Source organism: Mustelus asterias, chromosome 12 (genome assembly GCF_964213995.1).
Source record: "Mustelus asterias chromosome 12, sMusAst1.hap1.1, whole genome shotgun sequence".
NCBI lineage: Eukaryota > Metazoa > Chordata > Chondrichthyes > Carcharhiniformes > Triakidae > Mustelus > Mustelus asterias.
Genome location: NC_135812.1, coordinates 43048311 through 43070008, shown reverse-complemented (window position 1 = coordinate 43070008; position 21698 = coordinate 43048311). Strand labels below are relative to the sequence as shown.

Genomic DNA, 21698 nt, shown 5'->3' with positions numbered 1-21698 from the left:
CAATATTGTGAGAAGCCACTACTTGATTATCACGATATTGACTTGTTACTATATTTTTTTTAATTCATTCATGGGATGTGGGCGTCACTGGCTGGCCAACATTTCTTGCCCATCCCTAGTTGCCCTCGAGAAGGTGGGGGTGAGCTTCTTTCTTGAAACAACGCTCATGTAGAATTTTATCCCCCAATGATGGACAATTGCATTAGGCCCACTAATTTGAAAACAAAACGTAGACAAGCATTGGAACTCATTCGAGTCTCATTTGGTGCACACAATGGAGAGAGGAAGGCAGTAGGCTACGCGATAATTTAGGAGTCAGAACAGAAACCAGCATTAAACCGTGCACTAGTCAAGAACCACCAAACAAGTATTAGAACAGAGCTACAGCTTTCCTTAAAAAGAATATGACCATACACATTCAAATTTTTTTCTCCTGCATTTTACATACCAGAGAGTAATCAAAACATGTCAAGCACATATCAAAACAGATCCACTCTAGCTACTAGACAGATTCAAGGCGAGACAACAAGATGCTGTAGATAGAAAGTTTCCAAGTACAATCCTCTATAACAATTCAATTCAGTATATCAGGTACTTGAAAACCTAATATATCAATATCAGGCATGACCTCTCACTTCTCTAAACAAGATTATCAGAACTTCAATATAGTAAAAACTCCAATCTGTTAGGTGCTGTTAGCATAAAATGTATGCAACAAATTCATTCAAGTTTTAGACATAGTATCCAGCCTATATTTCATTTTCTAGCTTCAAACTAAGTTCTTGACCTGTTGGAGAATTTTCACTTTATAACATTGTGGTGAACCATAGTTGGTTACCACTATGAGTGCTGAGCCATGGATGGTCAGCACTATGGGGTTTGTAGATATGTTACTGTAATTACTGTTGGTGTTAGGGTTGGGCTGTTCTACCTGTTGATATTGTTCTGTGGTACACTCCAGTTGGCTCCGCCTACCAGGGGAAGTATAAAGATCACTGCACTGCCTGGAGACCCTTTAGTCTGGGATTGTATTGTATACAGTGTGCTCCATTCTTGTCAGTAATAAAAGCCTTTATTTCCCGGGTACAATCTAGCCTCCCGAGTGATTTAATCGCGCATCAAACATAAAATGCAATCCTTTTCACCACCTTGTAAGTGGAACAATAATGCACAAAATCACACAGCTGAATGTTAAAACATTCACAGTTGGCCAATAAACTGTCTTACTTCAAAGCACAAAAGACTTGGTTCATAATTTTATAGCTTGGAGTCACTGAAAATTACTGGTCACCTCTTTAACCTCAATTAATGGTGACACTGGGTGTAATCATTGGAAGACTGTTTCTGTAACGAACAAAATCTTGTGAAGTTACCAAATTTAAAAGCTCTCAAAAATGACCATATGTAAAGTGATATTCGAAGCAAAGTGCCAAGATTCACCTCTCCACATATACGGAAATTACTGTTTTTTATTTAAGAATTAAAGTTCATTTTACTGCAGATAAATGTCACATAACAGATGCAAAACTAAACCAAAAGAAACTAGAAGATCCAACATGCCACATGGTTTGTGGCCTGTTTTAAACATCCAAAATTCATGTACTAAAAAGGAAGATAATCTAAATTTACAAAAAGTTTGCAATAAAAACATACTTTTTTATAACAAATTTTATCCGGTCTTTTGCTAGTAGGATCCTTTCCAATCTTGGAATGCCATAGGTGGATGGCCGCCTAAATGGAATGCCTTCGGGTAAACCATCAACACAAAGATCTTCAGAGTTGGACTGGAAGAGTGGATATGGGATCACAACAGGTCCAGTAGCGAGTGTGGCTTGAGCTAAAGGATTTACATAATAATGTTAAGCTTCTAATGACATATTCAATGATTTACAATGGCTTCACACAATATTTGTTTGAATTCCTTACACTCCACTTTGCAAGATACACGTGAAAATAGAAAACATACCTGCTTTGAATTTGAACAAAAATAATGGCCATGATTTTCCAGCCGGTCCCACCAAAGCCAACAGAATGAATGGCACACCACATCCGCCACGGGAGAACAAGCCATGGCGGGACCGGAAAATCCAGTTATTATAGAAAACAAAGGGCAGCACGGTGGCACAGTGGTTTAGCACTGCTAAATTCTCCCTCAGTGTACCCGAACAGGAGCCGGAGTGTGGCGACTCGGGGATTTTTACAGTAACTTCATTGCAGTGTTAATGTAAGCCCACTTGTGACACTAATTTTTTTTAAAATTGTAGAACCTTATTTCTCCATATGCTACCGGAGCGATGTCACTCAGAACATTCAATCAGGGAAACTGCCTTTGATGCATGTTGCAACATCATGAGGCTTCCTTACAGAACCCTCCTAATCCTGCTATATAGCCCTGATACACCTCCTGATACATGATTGAATGAAGCAAATGCACTTGAAGCAAGTTCTAAAATTATGCTCGCTGTGAACAGTGTATGCAAAATACTCTTTCAAACAAGAAAATGTATAGTACTCTTTTACAGTTTGCAACTTCATGCAATTAGATTGTGGAGCAAGGAAGGAATTAAAATGTCTTGTAGGCCTCAACACCCTTATCTGTTATTATTGAACTTAAAACACAGAAGGAAGCCATTTGATTAATCACACCTGCGTTCGTTCTCCGAAAGAGCAATCCAAACTGTCCCATTCTCCTGACCTACAAATATTTTCCATTACATAGCCAATTCCCCTTCAAAGTTTATTAGGAATAACAATAGGCTATTTTGCCCCTTGAGCCTGCTCTGCCATCCAATAAAATCATGGCTGAACTGATTTGTGGCCTCACTTCCACATTCTGCTTAGCCTCAGTAACATTTGACTCCCTTGTTAGTCAAAAATCTATCTACCCCTTCTTTAAAGATATTCAATGGCCCTGTCTCCACCACTCTGGTGAAGAGAGATCCAAAGACTCTTGAGATCTGTCATTAATGAAGAGAGGAAGCAGCTAATTTATGACATTCATCAAAACAATGTGTGCTCTTATAATCAATTGTGAACAGCAACTTTTGGAAGGAACAGATAATTCAATGAGAAATGCAACTGAGCACCGCTAATGGTTTATGCACCCAAAGCATGTGATATTCCCATGCATGTCCTACTTCTGTAAAAAAACCAAGTCCTCCCCACAACCACCCCAGTGTAAAAGATGTCTAAAACAAATATTCATTTAATTTACATCCTACAAAAAAAAACAGCCAATTCAGATCTTTGATGATACCTTTAGTTTGTGTAAACCACAGAGAGTTTAGTAAAATATTTTATTTGTAACTCAAATGATATCAAATATTCATCTAAAAGTTATATTTTCCATTTATAAAACATACTACACAATAGGCAATTTTCATGCATATATACCGAAACTCAATCTCAAGCATTATAAGAGCAGGATTTTAAGCAAACACACAATACAAGTAATTGCTGAGTAACTCTTGCATATTATACACTATGCACTAAAGAGCACAAGTATACTATCCATATTTTAGATAAATGACACTTGTTTAGATAGCTTAATAGCACAGTCTATTTAGCACTGTACAATAGATCCAAATAAAATAGTTACCATATTTCCTTTCAAAAAGATCTTCAACTTGTTTTCTCAACTCGGTAATTCTGGTATTCCATTGCTCTGCATTTAAAAGAAGTAATTTTTCAAAATTTATGAAGAGAGTTCAACAGAGTAAAAGTAGCCCTGGCTGTAAACAGTGTTCAGCAACTGCATTATCAGATCAGTTGGAAACTTTATGCAAGACAATGGTAACTACAAAAGGCAATGAATACACGTGGAAATCCTTAATCCTGATTGTCAACTATTGTCCATTATGAGCAATAATAATAGTGCAACATAGATAGAGTACATTTACAAATAAGCTTAACAAAAAAGCACGTAACACTGGAACCAGACTTTTGAGCATAATGGTTAAAAACTAACTACTTTACACAATACAATATAGTTGTATTCAAAATTACTGAGGATCATACTACTGATAAGCTCAAATGGTTTCTTTCTTTCCCCACACAGGTATCAGGGAACATTTGGAACAGAAGCTGTTTATAAACTGTCCCATGCAACGCAAAACAAAATTTTCTTGACAAGCTACTACAGTAAGTCCTCACTTAAAGTTGTAGTTGCGTTCCTTAAAATCACGACTTTAAGTGAAAGAACTTTAAGTGAATTGGAGGTTCTTGTAGAAATCAATGTTAAAACTGGAGTTAGGTTCTTTTGGGTATTGCTTGCCTGGCTTAAATTCTACACATGAAGTACTGTGCATTCCTAGTTGAAATAAATTTGTAAACTAAAATAAGTCACTAAAAAAGAAATATTGCACGAATTCAAATTAAACAACACTCACCAGTCTCTATTTCTTCTTAGGCAGTCCCTCGGGATCAGGGATGACCTGCTTCCGCTCTGGTTTGAAGGATTCAGAGATTGGTGATAAGTCCAATAAGTGCATAATTTGTACATGATGCTACATTTGGAGCAGGTGTTGCTTGGAAGGTCAGTTAGTTGAATCGTTTGGAGGTGTGTGTACTCTCTCTGCTGCTTTGACTTTGCCTCTGCATGTTTCCTACAAAGGCCCCATGCTATCCTGAATGAGTCTTCTCCACTTTGGTCATTCGGTGGACATGTTTGACCTCATCAGGGATGCTTTAAAGGACATCCCTAAAGCATTTCAATGCTTTGTATGAACAGTACCTCTATGCTGAGCATGCTGGATGGGAGAAGGCCTGGCTGTTCAACCACCTTTTCTTGCCACTAGATTTGGGAAGTTCTTTCGAAGACACCACTGTTGGTGCTTTGAGGTATCTGTTGCAGGTTGTCCAAGTCTCAGAAACATAGATAGGAGTGTAGAGAAGATTGCTGCCATGACCTTAAGTCTCAGGTTTGAGACTCTAGTCCTTGAATGCTCTTATCCTGAGATGACAGAAGGCAAGTTGGCACACAGACAATGGAATTCATCATCACCATCACATCTGCCTTCATCAAGTAGGGGGCTTGCAATGTATGAAGCATGTTCTATGTTGATCATAATCAACAGGAGGTAGTGTTGTGCTGGGAGGAAGATGATCTTTGTTTTCTGGGTATTAGTTATGAAAGGTTTATTTTCTAATGCGCTAAATGCAGACATAAGCTTCTTGTGCATACAAAAGCTCAGTGACTGAAGTTGGAGTGATTTTGGTTTTAAATTGAAGGCGGCGTAGGTTGAACAGCCAGGTCCTGGTAATGAGCTAATGAGACAAAGAGCCAGGATTGTCAACTACCTTGAAAAAGCTTTCCAAGGACTGATGGATGGTTTTCCTTTTCTTCTGCTGGTAGATCTCTTTGTAGCAGTTAATGCCATCATTGATCGCTCTGTTCACTTTAGCACTGCGCTCTCTGTTTGGGTCATCCTCTGTGAAGATTTCCATTGCCTCTTCCATGATTTGGAAAGCTCTTGACAGTCGTTTTGATGACAAAATTTGAGGTGGTGGTATCTCAGTGCGATCTTCCTCTTCAGCTTGGTGACACTCCAGCTGCATTAAGTCTTCATTGGACAATTCCTCTCCATGGGACTGGAGCAATTCCACAATATCAGTCTCATCCACTTCATCAAAACCAACTTCCCTCGCCAAAGTGATGATTTCTCGCTGAACCTCAGCAACGGTGTCATGAGAATCTCCACAGTCGCTGACACATTCAGGCCACATTTTCCACCACACACCATTCAGACATGACAATGTGACTTCATCCCATGAATCAGCAATATTGTTGATGCCCTTGAGGATACTGTAGCCACGCCAAAACTCCCTGACTGCTGATGCATTCTCACCATCTGTTTCAACGATGAGCTGGGAGAAGATCCGGCGTAGATAATAGGCCTTGAATGCTGCTATTGCTCCCTGAGCCATGGGCTGTATCAATGAAGTCACATTGGGTGGCAGGAAAATCACCTTCACATTTTCAGACAAGTCATCAAGGTTGATAGGATGACCTGGACAATTATCCAAGAGGAGCAATATCTTGAAGGCGATATTTTCTCTGGCACAATATTCCCTCCAGGCAGGTATGGCATACAGAGAGAACCATTCTTGAAAGAGTGCCCCCGTCATCCAGGCTTTCTTATTTGAACGCCAAATGACGCAATGTTCTTTGGAGTAACCTCTTAAAGCCCTTGGTGTCTCAGAATGGTGTACCACCAATGGCTTAAACTTGAAATCTCCTGCCGCATTCCCTCCAAGCAGAACAGTCAGGCGATCTTTAGCAGCTTTAAATCCTGGTGCTGTCTTCTCCTCTCTGGAGATGTATGTTCTCCTTGGCATACGCTTCCAATAAAGCCCCGTTTCATCAACATTGAAAACTTGTTTTGGTGAGTAGCCACCTTCTTCAATGATTCTCTTCAAGTAGGCAGCAAATTCATCAGCCACTTCTGTATTGGCGCTAGCTGCTTCACCAGTCACTTTAATACCATGCAGATAGGAACGTTTCTTAAAACGCTCGAACCATCCACGACTAGCATTGAAACTTTCTGACTGTGAACTGTCGCCCTGGTCATTCTGCAAGTCATCATACAGGCTTTTAGCTTTTGCTTGGATGACCATCAAACTGAGGGGTACCTGCCGCTGGTTTTGGTCTTCAATCCAGACAGCCAAAAGTCTTTCCATATTCTCCATAATGCTGCTTCTGGTCCGACTTACCCTACCAGCACTTAAAGGTGTAACACTTCGCGCACTTTGCTTGATTTTGTCAGCGTTACCACGGATTGTTCTCACCGTTGTAGGGGGTAGTCCAAGTGCTCTACCAATGTCAACTGCTCGTTCTCCACCCTCAAGGCGTTTTAAAACCTCCAATTTCATTGCTAGGGTGATAGTTTTTCTTGTTTTCTTCACGGCAGCAGACTCACTGCCATCACTTGCTGGGCGTTTCTGACTGATGTTTAAGAGTGATTCTAAGGGATTGAAGCACTAAATCACAAGCCTGAAACAATCTCAAAGGACTTTAATATGGCTTCCCTGCCTCACCTTCAGCAAATGCCTCTCTCTCAGACTTTAAAATGGCCTCTCTGATTAAAGTAAAGCTCCACACCGGGTACACCTGGGACAGAGTCAAGAAATGGGCCTTTTCGGCACAAAGATGAGCAGCCCAGGCTTCAACTTCTCCCTTGTAAAAAAAAACTTGTTGCTATTCTTCACTAAGATCTTTGCTGCAGAGTTTTTGAGAGAGAAAAAAATCACCATTCCTTTGAGAGCAATCAAATGTCTCTCCTCGCACTTGCTCTAAAATGGTGCCAATTGGATCATGCAACCCTACATCACATCAATGCAAAATGACATTAATATGGAAGACGCTAAAATGGAATACTGGCCCTATACACTGTGCGACATTAAATTGGAACGACTTAAAATGGGACAACTTAAGCAGGGACTTACTGTACCAACTATGACAACAATGGAAAGCCAAATTGTCAAGACCGTGAAACAGTGCAAATAATATACAACCCATATGGACTTTGTCAATGGACATTGCATGCTCCGTCTATAAAAATCCATCCATTATTTATAAATATTTAATCATATTTCAGGGAAACTGCGTATATTATTGGAGAGGATTGTGAAAATCCACTGCAAATTTTTCACAGGTAAACCCACTAGAAAGCACAATTTAAATTCTGGATCATTTAATGAGGTATGTCCACCAGAAAAATGGAATCCATCAGGTTTCTGGTGATTTGTCTCTTGATTCTCTTGCAATTGAAGAAAATGTTTGCAGCTGTAGAAGTTATTAACTCACCAAAATTGAACTCCCTACTTTTCCGTTTCACCGTGGCCCCAGCATCTGTTGGCTGTACAATATTCCTTGGTCGCTTATTTGGTGGGAAATATTCATCATCTGAAAACAGAAATACAGTTTTATGGATTTCATCTTCAACTTTACCCATAAAACTAATTCTACAAAGAGACATTATACTCATCTGAATAAATCAATTTAATATTGAGCATCCGTTGGATACCAGAAGTCCAATATATACTGTACTTTTACTGATGTCAAAACAGAATCAATTGTTGTGGATGCAAGCACCATTACTTGGTGAGTGTTTCTGGCTCATGTTTAAGAATAATTCTATGGGATTGAGGCATTAAATCACAAGCCTGAAAACAATAGCTTTGAGATACTGCTACAACAATTAGAAAGCATATTCACCATTGTGTGTGTGTGTGTGTGTGTGTGTGTGTGTGTGTGTGTGTGTGTGTGTGTGACCCTTTGTCAGTCAGTCCATGCTGCCTGGTTTTGGCTTAAAATGTCAGCTCTACTTCAACTTCCCAATTCAGAGTTGTCACTTTCATACGGAATCAAAGACCTGGATATCGAACAGCATCTTGTACAATGTAGGGGGGATTCTGGCTACAGTTTCAGGGTGAAAACCAGTGGATATAGGATTACTACTACTAGTTACAGGTAGGATATCAGGGAATGATTACCCATTACGACCAGATACATGCAAATCATCAATTACTGTCTACACTCGTACAAATCAAATTGAAACCGATTTGACTTTCACACAGGTAATGTTTTCAAGGGGATAATTTTCAACTATTGATGCTCATGGCTTACCACCAGCAACATATTCTCGGTTTCTCTTCTGCTACCAATTTCGTTCTAGTTGCAACAGCATCTTTATGATAAATCATTTGGCCAATTTTAAGTATTAGGGCTAAATTCTACACCAAAAGTGAAAAATAAGAAAAATGGTTGTAATTATCCTCCTGTACTACAATGCCAAGAGTAGACAATCTTTAAAAACTGGAACTCCACATTTTCATTTTAGCCCTATTTGTAAATTAGGGAGTTCCCCCAAAAAGTGCTGCCTCCATTTTTGTTTTAATGTGGCTAACTGCCACTTCACTCTTCCAATTCTCCCATTTGCTCCTCCCTCTCCCAAACCCCCATGGCTTCCCACTCGCTGACCCTCTCCTGGGTGAGGACTCAAGAGAGAGTGGAAGCAAAGGGGCAGCAGCATGTGGGAGGGTCAGGGGAAGAAGTGGCCAGCAGGCGGAAGGAAGAGGGACAGGTGGTGAGGACAGGCGAGTGGGAGGATCAGGAGAGGCATCTGGCAAGAGGTAGTTGGTGCAAGAAGCAGGAGAGAAGTAAAAGTTAGCAAGTTATTAACAGGAATTTTGGGCCAGTAAGGTTCAATGTAGCCAATATGTAAATATTACAGATCGAGAATGTTACCTACCCTTATTGCAAGTAATTTTCATTTCTGATACTTTTTATTTAGGAACACACCATGAGTTATAGGGATAGTTGGATCAAAGAAATTAAACAAAGTACACCAGTTTCCTCATAACAGGAGAAGACTGCTCTGCCCAAAAAGTCGGTTTTGCCATTCTCTTCAATCAAAGCTGATTTATAACTCAACTTCAATTTGTTCCATATCCCTCATGAAAATAAAATCCATGAGTCAGAGATAGTCTGATTAAGAACTAGTATACTAGACATGCAATTTTACAAACTAGTTTAGTTTACAACCTATTTTAAAATTATCTGGTTTTCAAATCACCTGAAAAAGGGATTACATTTTTGCCTTTCTTTTCTGCCCTCCTTTTTCAACGCCATAATCTTCTCTAACATTTCCCCAAACCTTTCTTGCTTTATACAGTCTCCTTCTCCCACCATATCCTCATTCACTCTACAATTATTATTATATATTTTTGTTAGTCCCCAATATTCTGTGTACTCCACCATATTCTCTGCCTATTCACATCTTATGGTGTGGAGATGCCGGCGTTGGACTGGGGTAAACACAGTAAGAGTTTTAACAACACCAGGTTAAAGTCCAACAGGTTTATTTGGTAGCAAATGCCATTAGCTTTCGGAGCGCTGCTCCTTCGTCAGATGGAGTGGATATCTGCTCTCAAACAGGGCATACAGAGACACAAAATCAAGTTACAGAATACTGATTAGAATGCGAATCTCTACAGCCAACCAGGTCTTAAAGATACAGACAATGCGAGTGGAGGGAGCATTAAGCACAGGTTAAAGAGATGTGTATTGTCTCTTTAACCTGTGCTTAATGCTCCCTCCACTCACATTGTCTGTATCTTTAAGACCTGGTTGGCTGTAGAGATTCGCATTCTAATCTGTATTCTGTAACTTGATTTTGCGTCTCTGTATGCCCTGTTTGAGAGCAGATATCCACTCCATCTGACGAAGGAGCAGCGCTCCGAAAGCTAATGGCATTTGCTACCAAATAAACCTGTTGGACTTTAACCTGGTGTTGTTAAAACTCTTACTGTATTCACATCTATAGACATAACAGACTAAAGGAACACATCACACAATTTTTAGTTTTGATGAGCGGAGGAAGTTTCTATTATGACAACTCCGGTACTAATCCTCTTTCTTGCTCACAGCTTTTGTCAAGAGACCAGAGACAGATTGGAAAATCCCATTTTTCAAAGCATCACTACCACGACTCCAAAATACAGACTCCAATAGTTTTGGTTGAACTACCAATGGTGGTTTCTGACTCCCAAAAATATTACTCTTACTCAAGTGCCGCCCTTCACAACTTAAGAAATCATGAAGCTTTTCAATTAACAAAGGAACATAAGAACAAGAGTAGGCCATTCGGCCCATCAAGTGTCCTCTGCCTTTCTGACAGAACAACTGATCATCTATCTCTACTCAATTTTTCCTCACTATCCCTATACTCCTTGATGTTATTATCCAGCTAGCTATCGATTTGTGTCTTGAATACGTTTAATGATTGAGCTTCTATAGCCCTCCAAAGAACCACCACCCTTTGAGTGAACAAATGCCTCCTGGTCTCAGTCTTAAATGACCTGCCCTTTATTCTGAGACTGTGTACCCTGGTTCTAGACCCACCAGCCAGAGGAATCAATCCATCCCTTTTCCTTTTTTTTTGCAGATTATAGAACACAAGTGTTTTGGATTAAAATAGAGAAACTAAAACTGAATGCCATTACCAAAGATAAAGCATTGTGAACATTTCCAAACAAGTTAAACATTCAAAAACGGAATTCCTACCTTCAATAGTAACTTCCACTTCCGGGTCTTCACTAGTTTCAGAATATTCCTGCTGTGTCGAATCTTAGAAACACAAATACAAAATATTTATCATTTAATAAAATCAAAACAATTAAGAAAGCAAAAACTGTACATTTTATGACCTCAGAATATTCCAAAGAATTTCAGAGCTAAATTATTTCATTAAATAAATAGTGTAGTTACTATTTTAAGTAGGAAAAGCAACAGCTAATTTGCACGCAAAACATTGTCCCAAAAGCAGCAATGAAATAAATGACTAGATAAAACTGTTGCAGCAATATTTGTTGAGGAATAAATGTTGTTCAAGAAATCGTGAGTGCTTTTTAGAGTTGTGCCATGGGATCATTTATGTTCACCCGAGGGGAAAACAGGGCTTCGATTTAACATCTCTTTAGAAAGACGACACTTCCAAATATGCAAGTGTGCAGCGTTATACTGGAGTGTTAGCCTAGATTACATGCTCAAGGCAAAGAGCCAGGGACGAATCTTCTGGAAATTGTGGTGCAAGTTTTGAAGGAGCTATGGAAATATACAGTTAAATTCAATTCTAAAGGATGAAAAACTATACCTACGCTATATTCCTCTTTATTCCTCATCCTACCTCTACATACAGGATTTACCAAATTATCATTAATAGGATGTCCGAAGCCTTAAATTGTTCAGTAATATCTGGAGCACTTTATTGCTAAAGTGATAGAATTATTTTGAAAACTAAGTTCAACAAATCAACACTATTTTACACCATTAAGAAAATAAGTCCTGTCAATGGGTATATGATTTGAAATAAATGGAATGGGAAGCCAAGGATTCAGTTTCTTTCACTGTGAAAGAAAGATATTGCTAATTACTCGAGTCTCAACAATTGAAGGAATACTGTTAAGTAACTGGGATTAGAACCATTCACATTAGAATAGCAATATACTTCAATACATTGGAGCCTCAAAAGTATAGTGCTAACAATGGCAACATATGGGCTCACACCTGCAATTGTGATTGGGAACAAGGGGAGAGAAACAGTAGGATGCAAGAGGAAAAAAACTGGACTGTGCTGCTAATACGTGTAATTGATTGTTGGACAATAGAGCAGAGGCCCGAGTCTGGGGTTCCAGCCTGTCCTATCAGTTAAGAATAGTGAGCATTCAGTTAGCTCAGTTGGCTAGATGGCTGAAGTGCAATACAGAATTTCACAACAGGAGTAAATTCAATCCCCAAACCAGGTGTGGTACTTCATGGAGGCTATTTATTTACTTTACAACTACAATAAAAGGAAAATTCAATTAGTAACAAACAGAAAATAAAACCACCTGATATAATTTGCAATTTTTGCCACACTGTTGTTTATGCTTTATTGACAAACAAAATTGAAGTAAGCTATTTGGCCCTTCCGAACCTGCTTCACCATTCAACAAGATCATAGCTGATCTGTGTTGAGCTCCACATTCCTCATCTACCCCCGATAAGAATTCCCTTGCCTAACAAGAATCCATCTACATCTGCCTTAAAAATATTCAGTGATTCCGCTTCCACTGCCTTGAGGCAGAGTTCCAAAGTCACACAGCCCTGAGAAAAATTTCTCCTCATCTCTGTCCTATTAGGGCAACCCCTAATTTTAAAAGTTCCTCCTAGTTCTGACTCACCCATAAGAGGAAACATTCTTTCTATACCCGCCTTGTTAAGACCATTGCATACTTCAATCATGTCACACTTCCTTCTTTAAAACGCTAGTGGAAACAAACCTAGCCTTTCCAAACTATCCTCATAAGACAACCCGTGCATTCCAGGTATCAAACTAGTAAACCTCCTCTAAACTGCTTCCAACACATTTACATCCTTCCTTAAATAAGGAAGACCGATAATGTACACTTATCCTCTACTTCTGTATTCAATTCCCCTCACAATAAGTGTAAACATTCTATTAGTTCAGGCAGTAGGTAATTACCACGCAAACCAAATCTCAAAGGGAAACTTGACCTTCACAATTCTGGATAAAAGCAAATTACTGCAAATGCTGGAATCTGAAACCAAAAGAGAAAATGCTGGAAAATCTCAGCAGGTCTGGCAGCATCTGTAAGGAGAGAAAAGAGCTGACATTGAGTCCAGATGATCCTTTGTCAAAGCTTTGACAAAAGGTTATCTGGACTCGTAACGTCAACTCTTTTCTCTCCTTACAGATGTTGCCAGACCTTCACAACTCTATTTGTATTCTGATCATGAGAAGGTAAGTTTATTGAATTCACAATTCAGTAAATTCCAGTAACATCTCTGGGATTTTAAACATTAAATTAAACCCTTTAACAACAAAGCAACTCACTTCCTGACTCCCCAAAGCTTGTCCACTATGTACAAGGCACAAGTCACGAGTGTGATAGAATACTCTCCACTTGCCTCGATGAGTGCAGCTCCAACAACACTCAAGAAGCTCGACACTATCCAGGACAAAGCAGCTCACTTGATTGGCACCCCATCCACAAACATCCAATCCCCTCCACAAGCTACGCACAGTGGCAGCCACTTGCACCATCTACAAGATGCACTGCAGGAACTCACCAAGGTTCCTTAGGCAGCATCTTCCAAACCTAAGATCACGACCATCTAGAAGGATAATATCAGCTGATACCTGGAAACACCACCTCCTGGAGGTTTCCCTCCAGGTCACTCACTATCCTGGCTTGGTAAGAAGTCCAACAGGTTTATTTGGAATCACAAGCTTTCAGAGCGCTGTTCCTTCATCAGGTGAGTGACTCAGGCTTGGGGATTGTTCAGCTTCTTTGGATGAGTGAGTCTGTACTGTGGATAGGCTACCTGGCCTCGAGACTGTGGTACAGAAAGTCATTCAAGACGGGAAATTACATGGAATACAGTGGTATAAAAGCAAAATACTGCGGACACTGGAATATGAAACTAAAACAGAAAATGCTGGAAAATCTCAGCAGATCTGACAGCATCTGTGGGGAGAGAATAGATGTGGAGATGCCGGTGTTGGACTGGGGTAAACACAGTAAGAAGTCTCGCAACACCAGGTTAAAGTCCAACAGGTTTCTTTGGTAGCAAATGCTACTAGCTTTCGGAGCGCTGCTCCTTCGTCAGGTGAGTGGGAGATCTGTTCACAAACAGGACACATAACGACACAAACTCAATTTACAAAATAATGGTTGGAATGCGAGTCTTTACAGCTAATCAAGTCTTAAAGGTACAGACAATGTGAGTGGAGAGAGCATTAAGCACAGGTTAAAGAGATGTGTATTGTCTCCAGGCAGGACAGTTAGTGAGATTTTGCAAGTCCAGGCAAGTCGTGGGGGTTACAGATAGTGTGACATGAACCCAAGATCCCGGTTGAGGCCGTCCTCATGCATGTAGAACTTGGCTATCAGTCTCTGCTCAGCGACTCTGCGCTGTCTTGTGTCGTGAAGGCCACCTTGGAGAACGCTTACCTGAAGATCAGAAGTCGAATGCCTGTGACCGCTGAAGTGTTCCCCAACAGGAAGAGAATACTCTCGCCTGGTGATTGTCGAGCGATGTTCATTCATCTGTTGTTGTAGCGTCTGCATGATCTCCCCAATGTACCATGCTTCGGGACATCCTTTCCTGCAGCGTATCAGGTAGACAACGTTGGCCAAGTTGCAAGTGTATGTACCGTGTACCTGGTGGATGGTGTTCTCACGTGAGATGATGGCATCCGTGTCGATGATCCGGCACGTCTTGCAGAGGTTGCTGTAGCAGGGTTGTGTGGTGTCGTGGTCACTGTTCTCCTGAAGGCTGGGTAGTTTGCTGTGGACAATGGTCTGTTTGAGGTTGTGCGGTTGTTTGAAGGCAAAAAGTGGGGGTGTGGGTATGGCCTTGGTGAGATGTTCGTCTTCATCAATGATATTTTGAAGGCTCCGGAGGAGATGTCGTAGCTTCTCTGCTCCAGGGAACTACTGGACGATGGAGGGTACTCTGTCCACCGTGTCCCGTGTTTGTCTTCTGAGGTGGTCGGAACTGTCAATCGATGAGTCGAGCGCCATATCCTGTTCTTATGAGGGCATCTATCAGCGTCTGGAGGTGACTGTTGCGATCCTCCTCATCTGAGCAGATCCTGTGTATACGGAGGGCTTGTCCATAGGGGATGGCTTCTTTAACGTGTTTAGGGTGGAAGCTGGAGAAGTGGAGCATCGTGAGGTTATCCGTGGGCTTGCGATACAGTGAAGTACTGAGGTGACCGTCCTTAATGGAGATGCGTTTGTCCAAGAATGCAACCGATTCCGGAGACTAGTCCATGGTGAGTCTGATGGTGGGATGGAACTTGTTGATGTCATCATATAGTTGTTTCAGTGATTGTTCACCATGAGTCCAAAGGAAGAAAGTGTCATCGGTGTATCTAGTGTATAGCATCGGTTGAAGGTCCTGTGCGGTGAAGAAGTCTTGTTCGAACCTGTGCATGAAGATGTTGGCATATTGAGGTACGAATTTGGTCCCCATGGCTGTTCCGTGTGTCTGGATGAAGAACTGGTTGTTGAAGGTGAAGACATTGTGGTCCAGGATGAAGCGGATGAGTTGTAAAATTGCATCTGGAAACTGGCAGTTGTCGGCGTTGAGCATTGAGGCAGTTGCAGCAATGCCATCATCTTGGGGGATGCTGGTGTAGAGTGCCGAGACATCCATTGTGACGAGGAGTGCTCCTGGTTCAACTGCTCCATGTGTGCTGAGTTTCTGTAGGAAGTCCGTAGTGTCGCGACAAAAGCTGGGGGTTCTTTGTACAATGGGTTTCAGGATGCCCTCGACATAGCCGGAGAGGTTCTCGCACAGGGTCCCATTGCCCGATACGATGGGACGGCCGGGTGTGTTTGCCTTGTGTACCTTCAGGAGGCAGTAGAGATCTCCAACGCGTGGAGTACGTGGGATGAGCACACGGAGGGTGCTCTCCCGGCCTCCCATCCCGGATCACACCCGGCTGTCCCATCGTATCGGGCACCCTCCGTGCTCTCATCCCTGGGACCCTGTGCGAGAACCTCTCCGGCTATGTCGAGGGCATCCTGAAACCCATTGTACAAAGAACCCCCAGCTTTTGTCGCGACACTACGGACTTCCTACAGAAACTCAGCACACATGGAGCAGTTGAACCAGGAGCACTCCTCGTCACAATGGATGTCTCGGCACTCTACACCAGCATCCCCCACGATGATGGCATTGCTGCAACTGCCTCAGTACTCAACGCCGACAACTGCCAGTTTTCAGATGCAATTTTACAACTCATCCGCTTCATCCTGGACCACAAAGTCTTCACCTTCAACAACTAGTTCTTCATCCAGACACATGGAACAGCCATGGGGACCAAATTCACACCTCAATATGCCAACATCTTCATGCACAGGTTCGAACAAGACTTCTTCACCGCACAGGACCTTCAACTGATGCTATACACTGGATACATCGATGACACTTTCTTCCTTTGGACTCATGGTGAACAATCAACAAGTTCCATCCCACCATCAGACTCACCATGGACTACTCTCCGGAATCGGTTGCATTCTTGGACACACGCATCTCCATGAAGGATGGTCACCTCAGCACTTCACTGTACCGCAAGCCCACAGATAACCTCACGATGCTCCACTTCTCCAGCTTCCACCCTAAACATGTCAAAGAAGCCAGCCCTACGGACAAGCCCTCCGTATATACAGGATCTGCTCAGATGAGGAGGATCGCAACAGACACCTCCAGACGCTGAAAGATGCACCTCATAAGAACAGGATATGGCGCTCTACTCATCGATCAACAGTTCCAATGCGCCACAGCAAAAAAACGCACCGACCTCCTCAGAAAACAAACACGGGACACGGTGGACAGAGCACCCTTCATCGTCCAGTACTTCCCCGGAGCGGAGAAGCTACGGCATCTCCTCCGGAGCCTTCAACATGTCATTGATAAAGATGAGCATCTTGCCAAGGCCATCCCCACACCTTGCCTTCAAACAACCGCACAACCTCAAACAGACCATTGTCCGCAGCAAACTACCCAGCCTTCAGGGGAACAGTGACCACGACACCACACAACCCTGCCACAGCAACCTCTGCAAGACGTGCCGGATCATCGACACGGATGCAATCATCTCACGTGAGAACACCATCCACCAGGTACACGGTACATACTCTTGCAACTCGGCCAGCGTTGTCTACCTGATACGCTGCAGGAAAGGATGTCCCGAGGCATGATACATTGGGGAAACCATGCAGACGCTACGACAACGGATGAATGAACACCGCTCGACAATCACCTGGCAAGACTGTTCTCTTCCTGTTGGGGAACACTTCAGCGGTCACGGGCATTCAGCCTCTGATCTTCGGGTAAGCGTTCTCCAAGGCGGCCTTCGCGACACACGACAGCGCAGAGTCGCTGAGCAGAGACCGATAGCCAAGTTCCGCACGCATGAGGACGGCCTCAACCGGGATCTTAGGTTTATGTCACACTATCTGTAACCCCCACGACTTGCCTGGACTTGCAAAATCTCACTAACTGTCCTGCCTGGAGACAATACACATCTCTTTAACCTGTGCTTAATGCTCTCTCCACTCACATTGTCTGTGCCTTTAAGACCTGATTAGCTGTAAAGACTCGCATTCCAATCATTATTCTGTAAATTGAGTTTGTGTCCTTATATGCCCAGGTCTCTCACTCACCTGACGAAGGAGCAGCACTCCGAAAGGTCGTGGCGTTTGCTACCAAATAAACCTGTTGAACTTTAACCTGGTGTTGTGAGACGTCTTACTGGGAGAGAATAGAGCCAGCTTTGACGAAGAGTCATCTAGACTCGAAACGTTGGCTCCATTCGCTCCCCACAGGAATACAATGGTAGTAGGGGACAGTATAGTCAGACTAATACCTGGAATGGGCAGGTTGTTTATGAGGAGTGGTTGGACAAGATGGAGGATGTTTCCTCTTGTGGGAGAATCTATAACTAAGGGTCACAGTTTAAAACTGGGGGGTCATCCATTTGAAAGAGATTAGGTGATTTTTTTTCCTCAGAGGGACATAAGTTTTTGCAATAATAGTTAGTTAGTTATGCTCTACATTTTAACTGCAAGTTTACCAAATATCTGTAACCAACCATTTGGGTCTTACAATTGGCAGATATAGAAAGCTCCAGTATTATTCCAAAAACTCCCAATATATGCAGAACAATTTTGAAATCAACTGTGCTACTATTTCAGTAATTTCTAATTAATGTTTTGTGTAATGCGATTAGAGGTATATTTTAAGGGAGCTCATCAGAACAATTCCACTTCTTACCATCTGCTGTAAATTCCTCCTCAGTCTCATCACTTGATAGATCAGTTTCATTCTGTGGCACACTCTCTGCTGGCAGATGAAACATGGAATTACTTTCAGTATTGCTTTGTATGTTGTAATATGGGCCATAATTGAAATGTGGAGCTCAGTGAACTGATTATTATTTTCTAAATTAACAGGAAGTCGTCAGTTTCTCATCAGTCACTAATTAAGCCAACACAGCACTGTCCTAAATGCAACAGCTATGAAGAACATTTTTCTTCTTTTCCTTCAGGTGACAGGGTTTCAAACAAGTGGAAATTTTCACAGAATTCCTTCCATGCAAATGAGGTCATTTGGCCCATTGAGCCTGCACCAACAACAATCTCACCCAGGACCTTTCCCCGTAATCTCAGATATTTATCCTGCTAACCCCCCGACACTAAGGGGCAATTTATCATGGCTGATCAACCTAACCTGCACATCTTTGGAGTGTGGGAGGAAACCAGAGCACCTGGAAGAAACCCACGCAGAAACGGACAGAACGTGCAAGCTCCACAGACAGTGACCCGAGGCTGGAATTGAACATGGATCGTCGAGGGGGAAGGTGGTGAATGTTTTATATAGAATAGCACTATTTATTGCAACCAAAGACCTCTATAGGATTTAATAAAATATTTGAAATACCACTTGAGGCTCATAGAATGGGTTGGTCAGTGCACCATGGATTTGTTTTGGTGCATGCATTACTTATCCCAGAACAAGACCTACCCAGTGGGTTTTCAGGCTGTTACACACTGTGCAGCTTAATGGGAACATTGGAGAGTAGGCATTACTCTTCTCCAATAATTATCAATGACAAAAACAAAACATCTAAAGTTGCAGCTTCATAATCCTTCAACAGAAAATGTCCTAGGTCAAATATTCTTACTGGCAACATGTTCAGTTGTGAAATACTAAAATATACCAAGAGTTCAAAGTTTACTATCATAGACAATAAACTGCTATCTATGTTGATTGGTTGTGTAAACATGACCAGGTATAGCATCTGCCATGTGTCTATTTCACATTCTCCGTCCTCCGATTTGTTCCTCTGTTCCTCACGGTTTACTACATTCATCTATATCATCTACTATATCATCCGCAACCTTTGAAGTAGTAAAGAAGGACCTGCATTCATGTAGCAGCTTTCATGACCACCAGATATCCTATAGCACTTTATTGCTGATGGAGTTCTTTTGAATTACAAGTTACTGCTCTAATGTAGGAAAAGAGCAGCAGAGGAGTAATGCCTACTCTCCAATGTTCCCATTAGGCTGCACAGTATGCAACAGCCTGAAAACCACTGGGTAGATCTTGTTCTGGGATAAGTAATGCATGGACCAAAACAAATCCATGCTGCACTGACCAACCCATTCTATGAGCCTCAAGTGATATGTCAAATATTTTATTACATCCATGCAGATAATCCACTGCATTCAGCTCACCAACCTTCTCTCATACTTCAGCAAAAAATGTGATTAGTCAAACACAATGCAAATTTTACAAATTTCTGTCTGTTAATTTTTTCCTCTGATCATTATCTCTAAACCTTACCCATCACTAGTGTTTACCTGGCCTGTAGGAATTGTTAGGGTGCTGAACCAGAACCCCAAGTTACATTAGGAGGCCAGACTAGATTCCAACAATTTTTCTATTTCAAATGTGAGGGAGGATAGGATATTTTTTTTCCAGGAATGAATTCTACTGACAAATTAGATTTTTCTATAGTCAAACAAACTTTAAGAACACAGCTTAAATATAACTAACAAATGAAGCAGCTTAACTATTAACAGTTGAACAAATTTAATTTCTAGTTTATGGCTTTTTCCATTCCAAATAAGCAACATTCCTCTTACATACTCAGTAGTTAACACTGCTGCCTCACAGCTCCAGGGACCCGGGTTCAATTCCAGTCTGTATGGGTTTCCTCTGGGTGCTCTGGTTTCCTCCCACAGTCCAAAGATGTGCAGGTTAGGTGGATTGGCCATGCTAAATTGCCCCTTACGTGTCCCATGGTGTGTAGGTTAGGGGGATTAGCCACAGGAAATGTATGGGATTAGGGGGATAGGGCCTGGATAAGGTGCTCTGTCAGTCAATGCAGACTCGATGGGTCAATTGGCCTCTTCTGAACTGTAGGGATTCTATGACTTAAAAACAACTCTGAATACAGTTCACAACCATAAATATATTTGCTATAAGTGTAGACAATCTTGAAGCTGAGAGAAAATAAGTTTCAAAGCAGTTTGTAAAATTATCTTCAAACGAAACCCAGCCAGAACTGAAAAGCTGTTTTTCTTCCTACAGACCTTGCTCTCCATTAACCACATTATCACATGACCCAATCAAAACCCCAGGGGAAATCTTCATCTATTAACAAAAATCCATTCGCTCTATCCCAAGGAAACACTACGTGGCTAAAATGAGTAATTATTCTGCTCTCCCAGCATCTGAATCAAATGTTTTCCAAACATACTGACTGCCTGTAGCATAAAGCTGAATTTTTAAACATTCCCCTTAAACATAAAAAAACTATAGCTTACTGCTAACTATCATCACAGAATGGCCTTACATCCCTTCTTGAACAAGGTTGCCACATTTGCCACTTTCCAATTCTCTGGCACCTCCCCTGTATCTAAGGAAGATTAGAAGATTAAGGTAAATCTTTCTGATATCACCACCCAATCTTGGATCCAAGCCAGCTAGTACAGGCAACTTATCCATTCTTAGCATAGACAGCCTTCCCAGTCAATCTTGTCTATCAATTTTTCACCTCATCCATTACCCCTATCGATATTTTATCATCCTGTTCTCTAGTAAACAAAGTACTCATTAAGTATCTAATTAAGCCTTGCCCTGCTCCTCCAAGTATATACCATCTTTTGTCTCTATAAGGCCCTATTCCATCTCTTACCACTTAAGCCAAGATTTTACTGAACAACACAGCAGATTTGATGAGCTGCATGATATCCTACTCCTATTTCTTATGCTCTTATTCACCTACATAATGTTCCCCCAGAAACTCCAAATCAAGGGACACTTGCAGCTATCTGGCAGCGCCATTCAATCTTCCTGCAGCATCTAACTTATCAACCACAAAATGGGGTAATTTTTGCAGGCGCTGTTGAAAAAACATGCAGGATTTTGTGAACAGCACTGATATTCTCCTATAGGGACCACAGCACCACCTGGTGAGAGTAAGCAGTATATACAAGAGCAGCAGATTGCAGATATTTTTTTTAAATCAGAACACGTCAATATCTACTGAGATCAAACAGGAACTGCAAGACAAATGAGATTACAGAGTAAAGAAGAAACAGACGAGTGA

The 21698-nt window shown here is 41.6% G+C and overlaps 1 protein-coding gene across 20 annotated transcripts in view; it reads right to left on the bottom strand.

The window, feature by feature from the left end:
• LOC144501393 (general transcription factor II-I-like) overlaps positions 1-21698 on the bottom strand; it is a 148157-nt gene that overhangs the window by 45554 nt on the left and 80905 nt on the right. For 8 of the 20 annotated variants that reach the window (XM_078225092.1, XM_078225100.1, XM_078225096.1 and 5 more), the window contains 5 exons: positions 18353-18421; positions 11066-11128; positions 7805-7903; positions 3599-3664; positions 1654-1837 (listed from right to left, as the gene is read on the bottom strand). In XM_078225092.1, the coding sequence (XP_078081218.1) occupies positions 1654-1837; positions 3599-3664; positions 7805-7903; positions 11066-11128; positions 18353-18421 (481 nt within the window). The remainder of the gene's footprint in view (positions 1-1653; positions 1838-3598; positions 3665-7804; positions 7904-11065; positions 11129-18352; positions 18422-21698) is intronic. The other 12 variants (XM_078225094.1, XM_078225098.1, XM_078225108.1 and 9 more) reach the window with 2 other exon arrangements.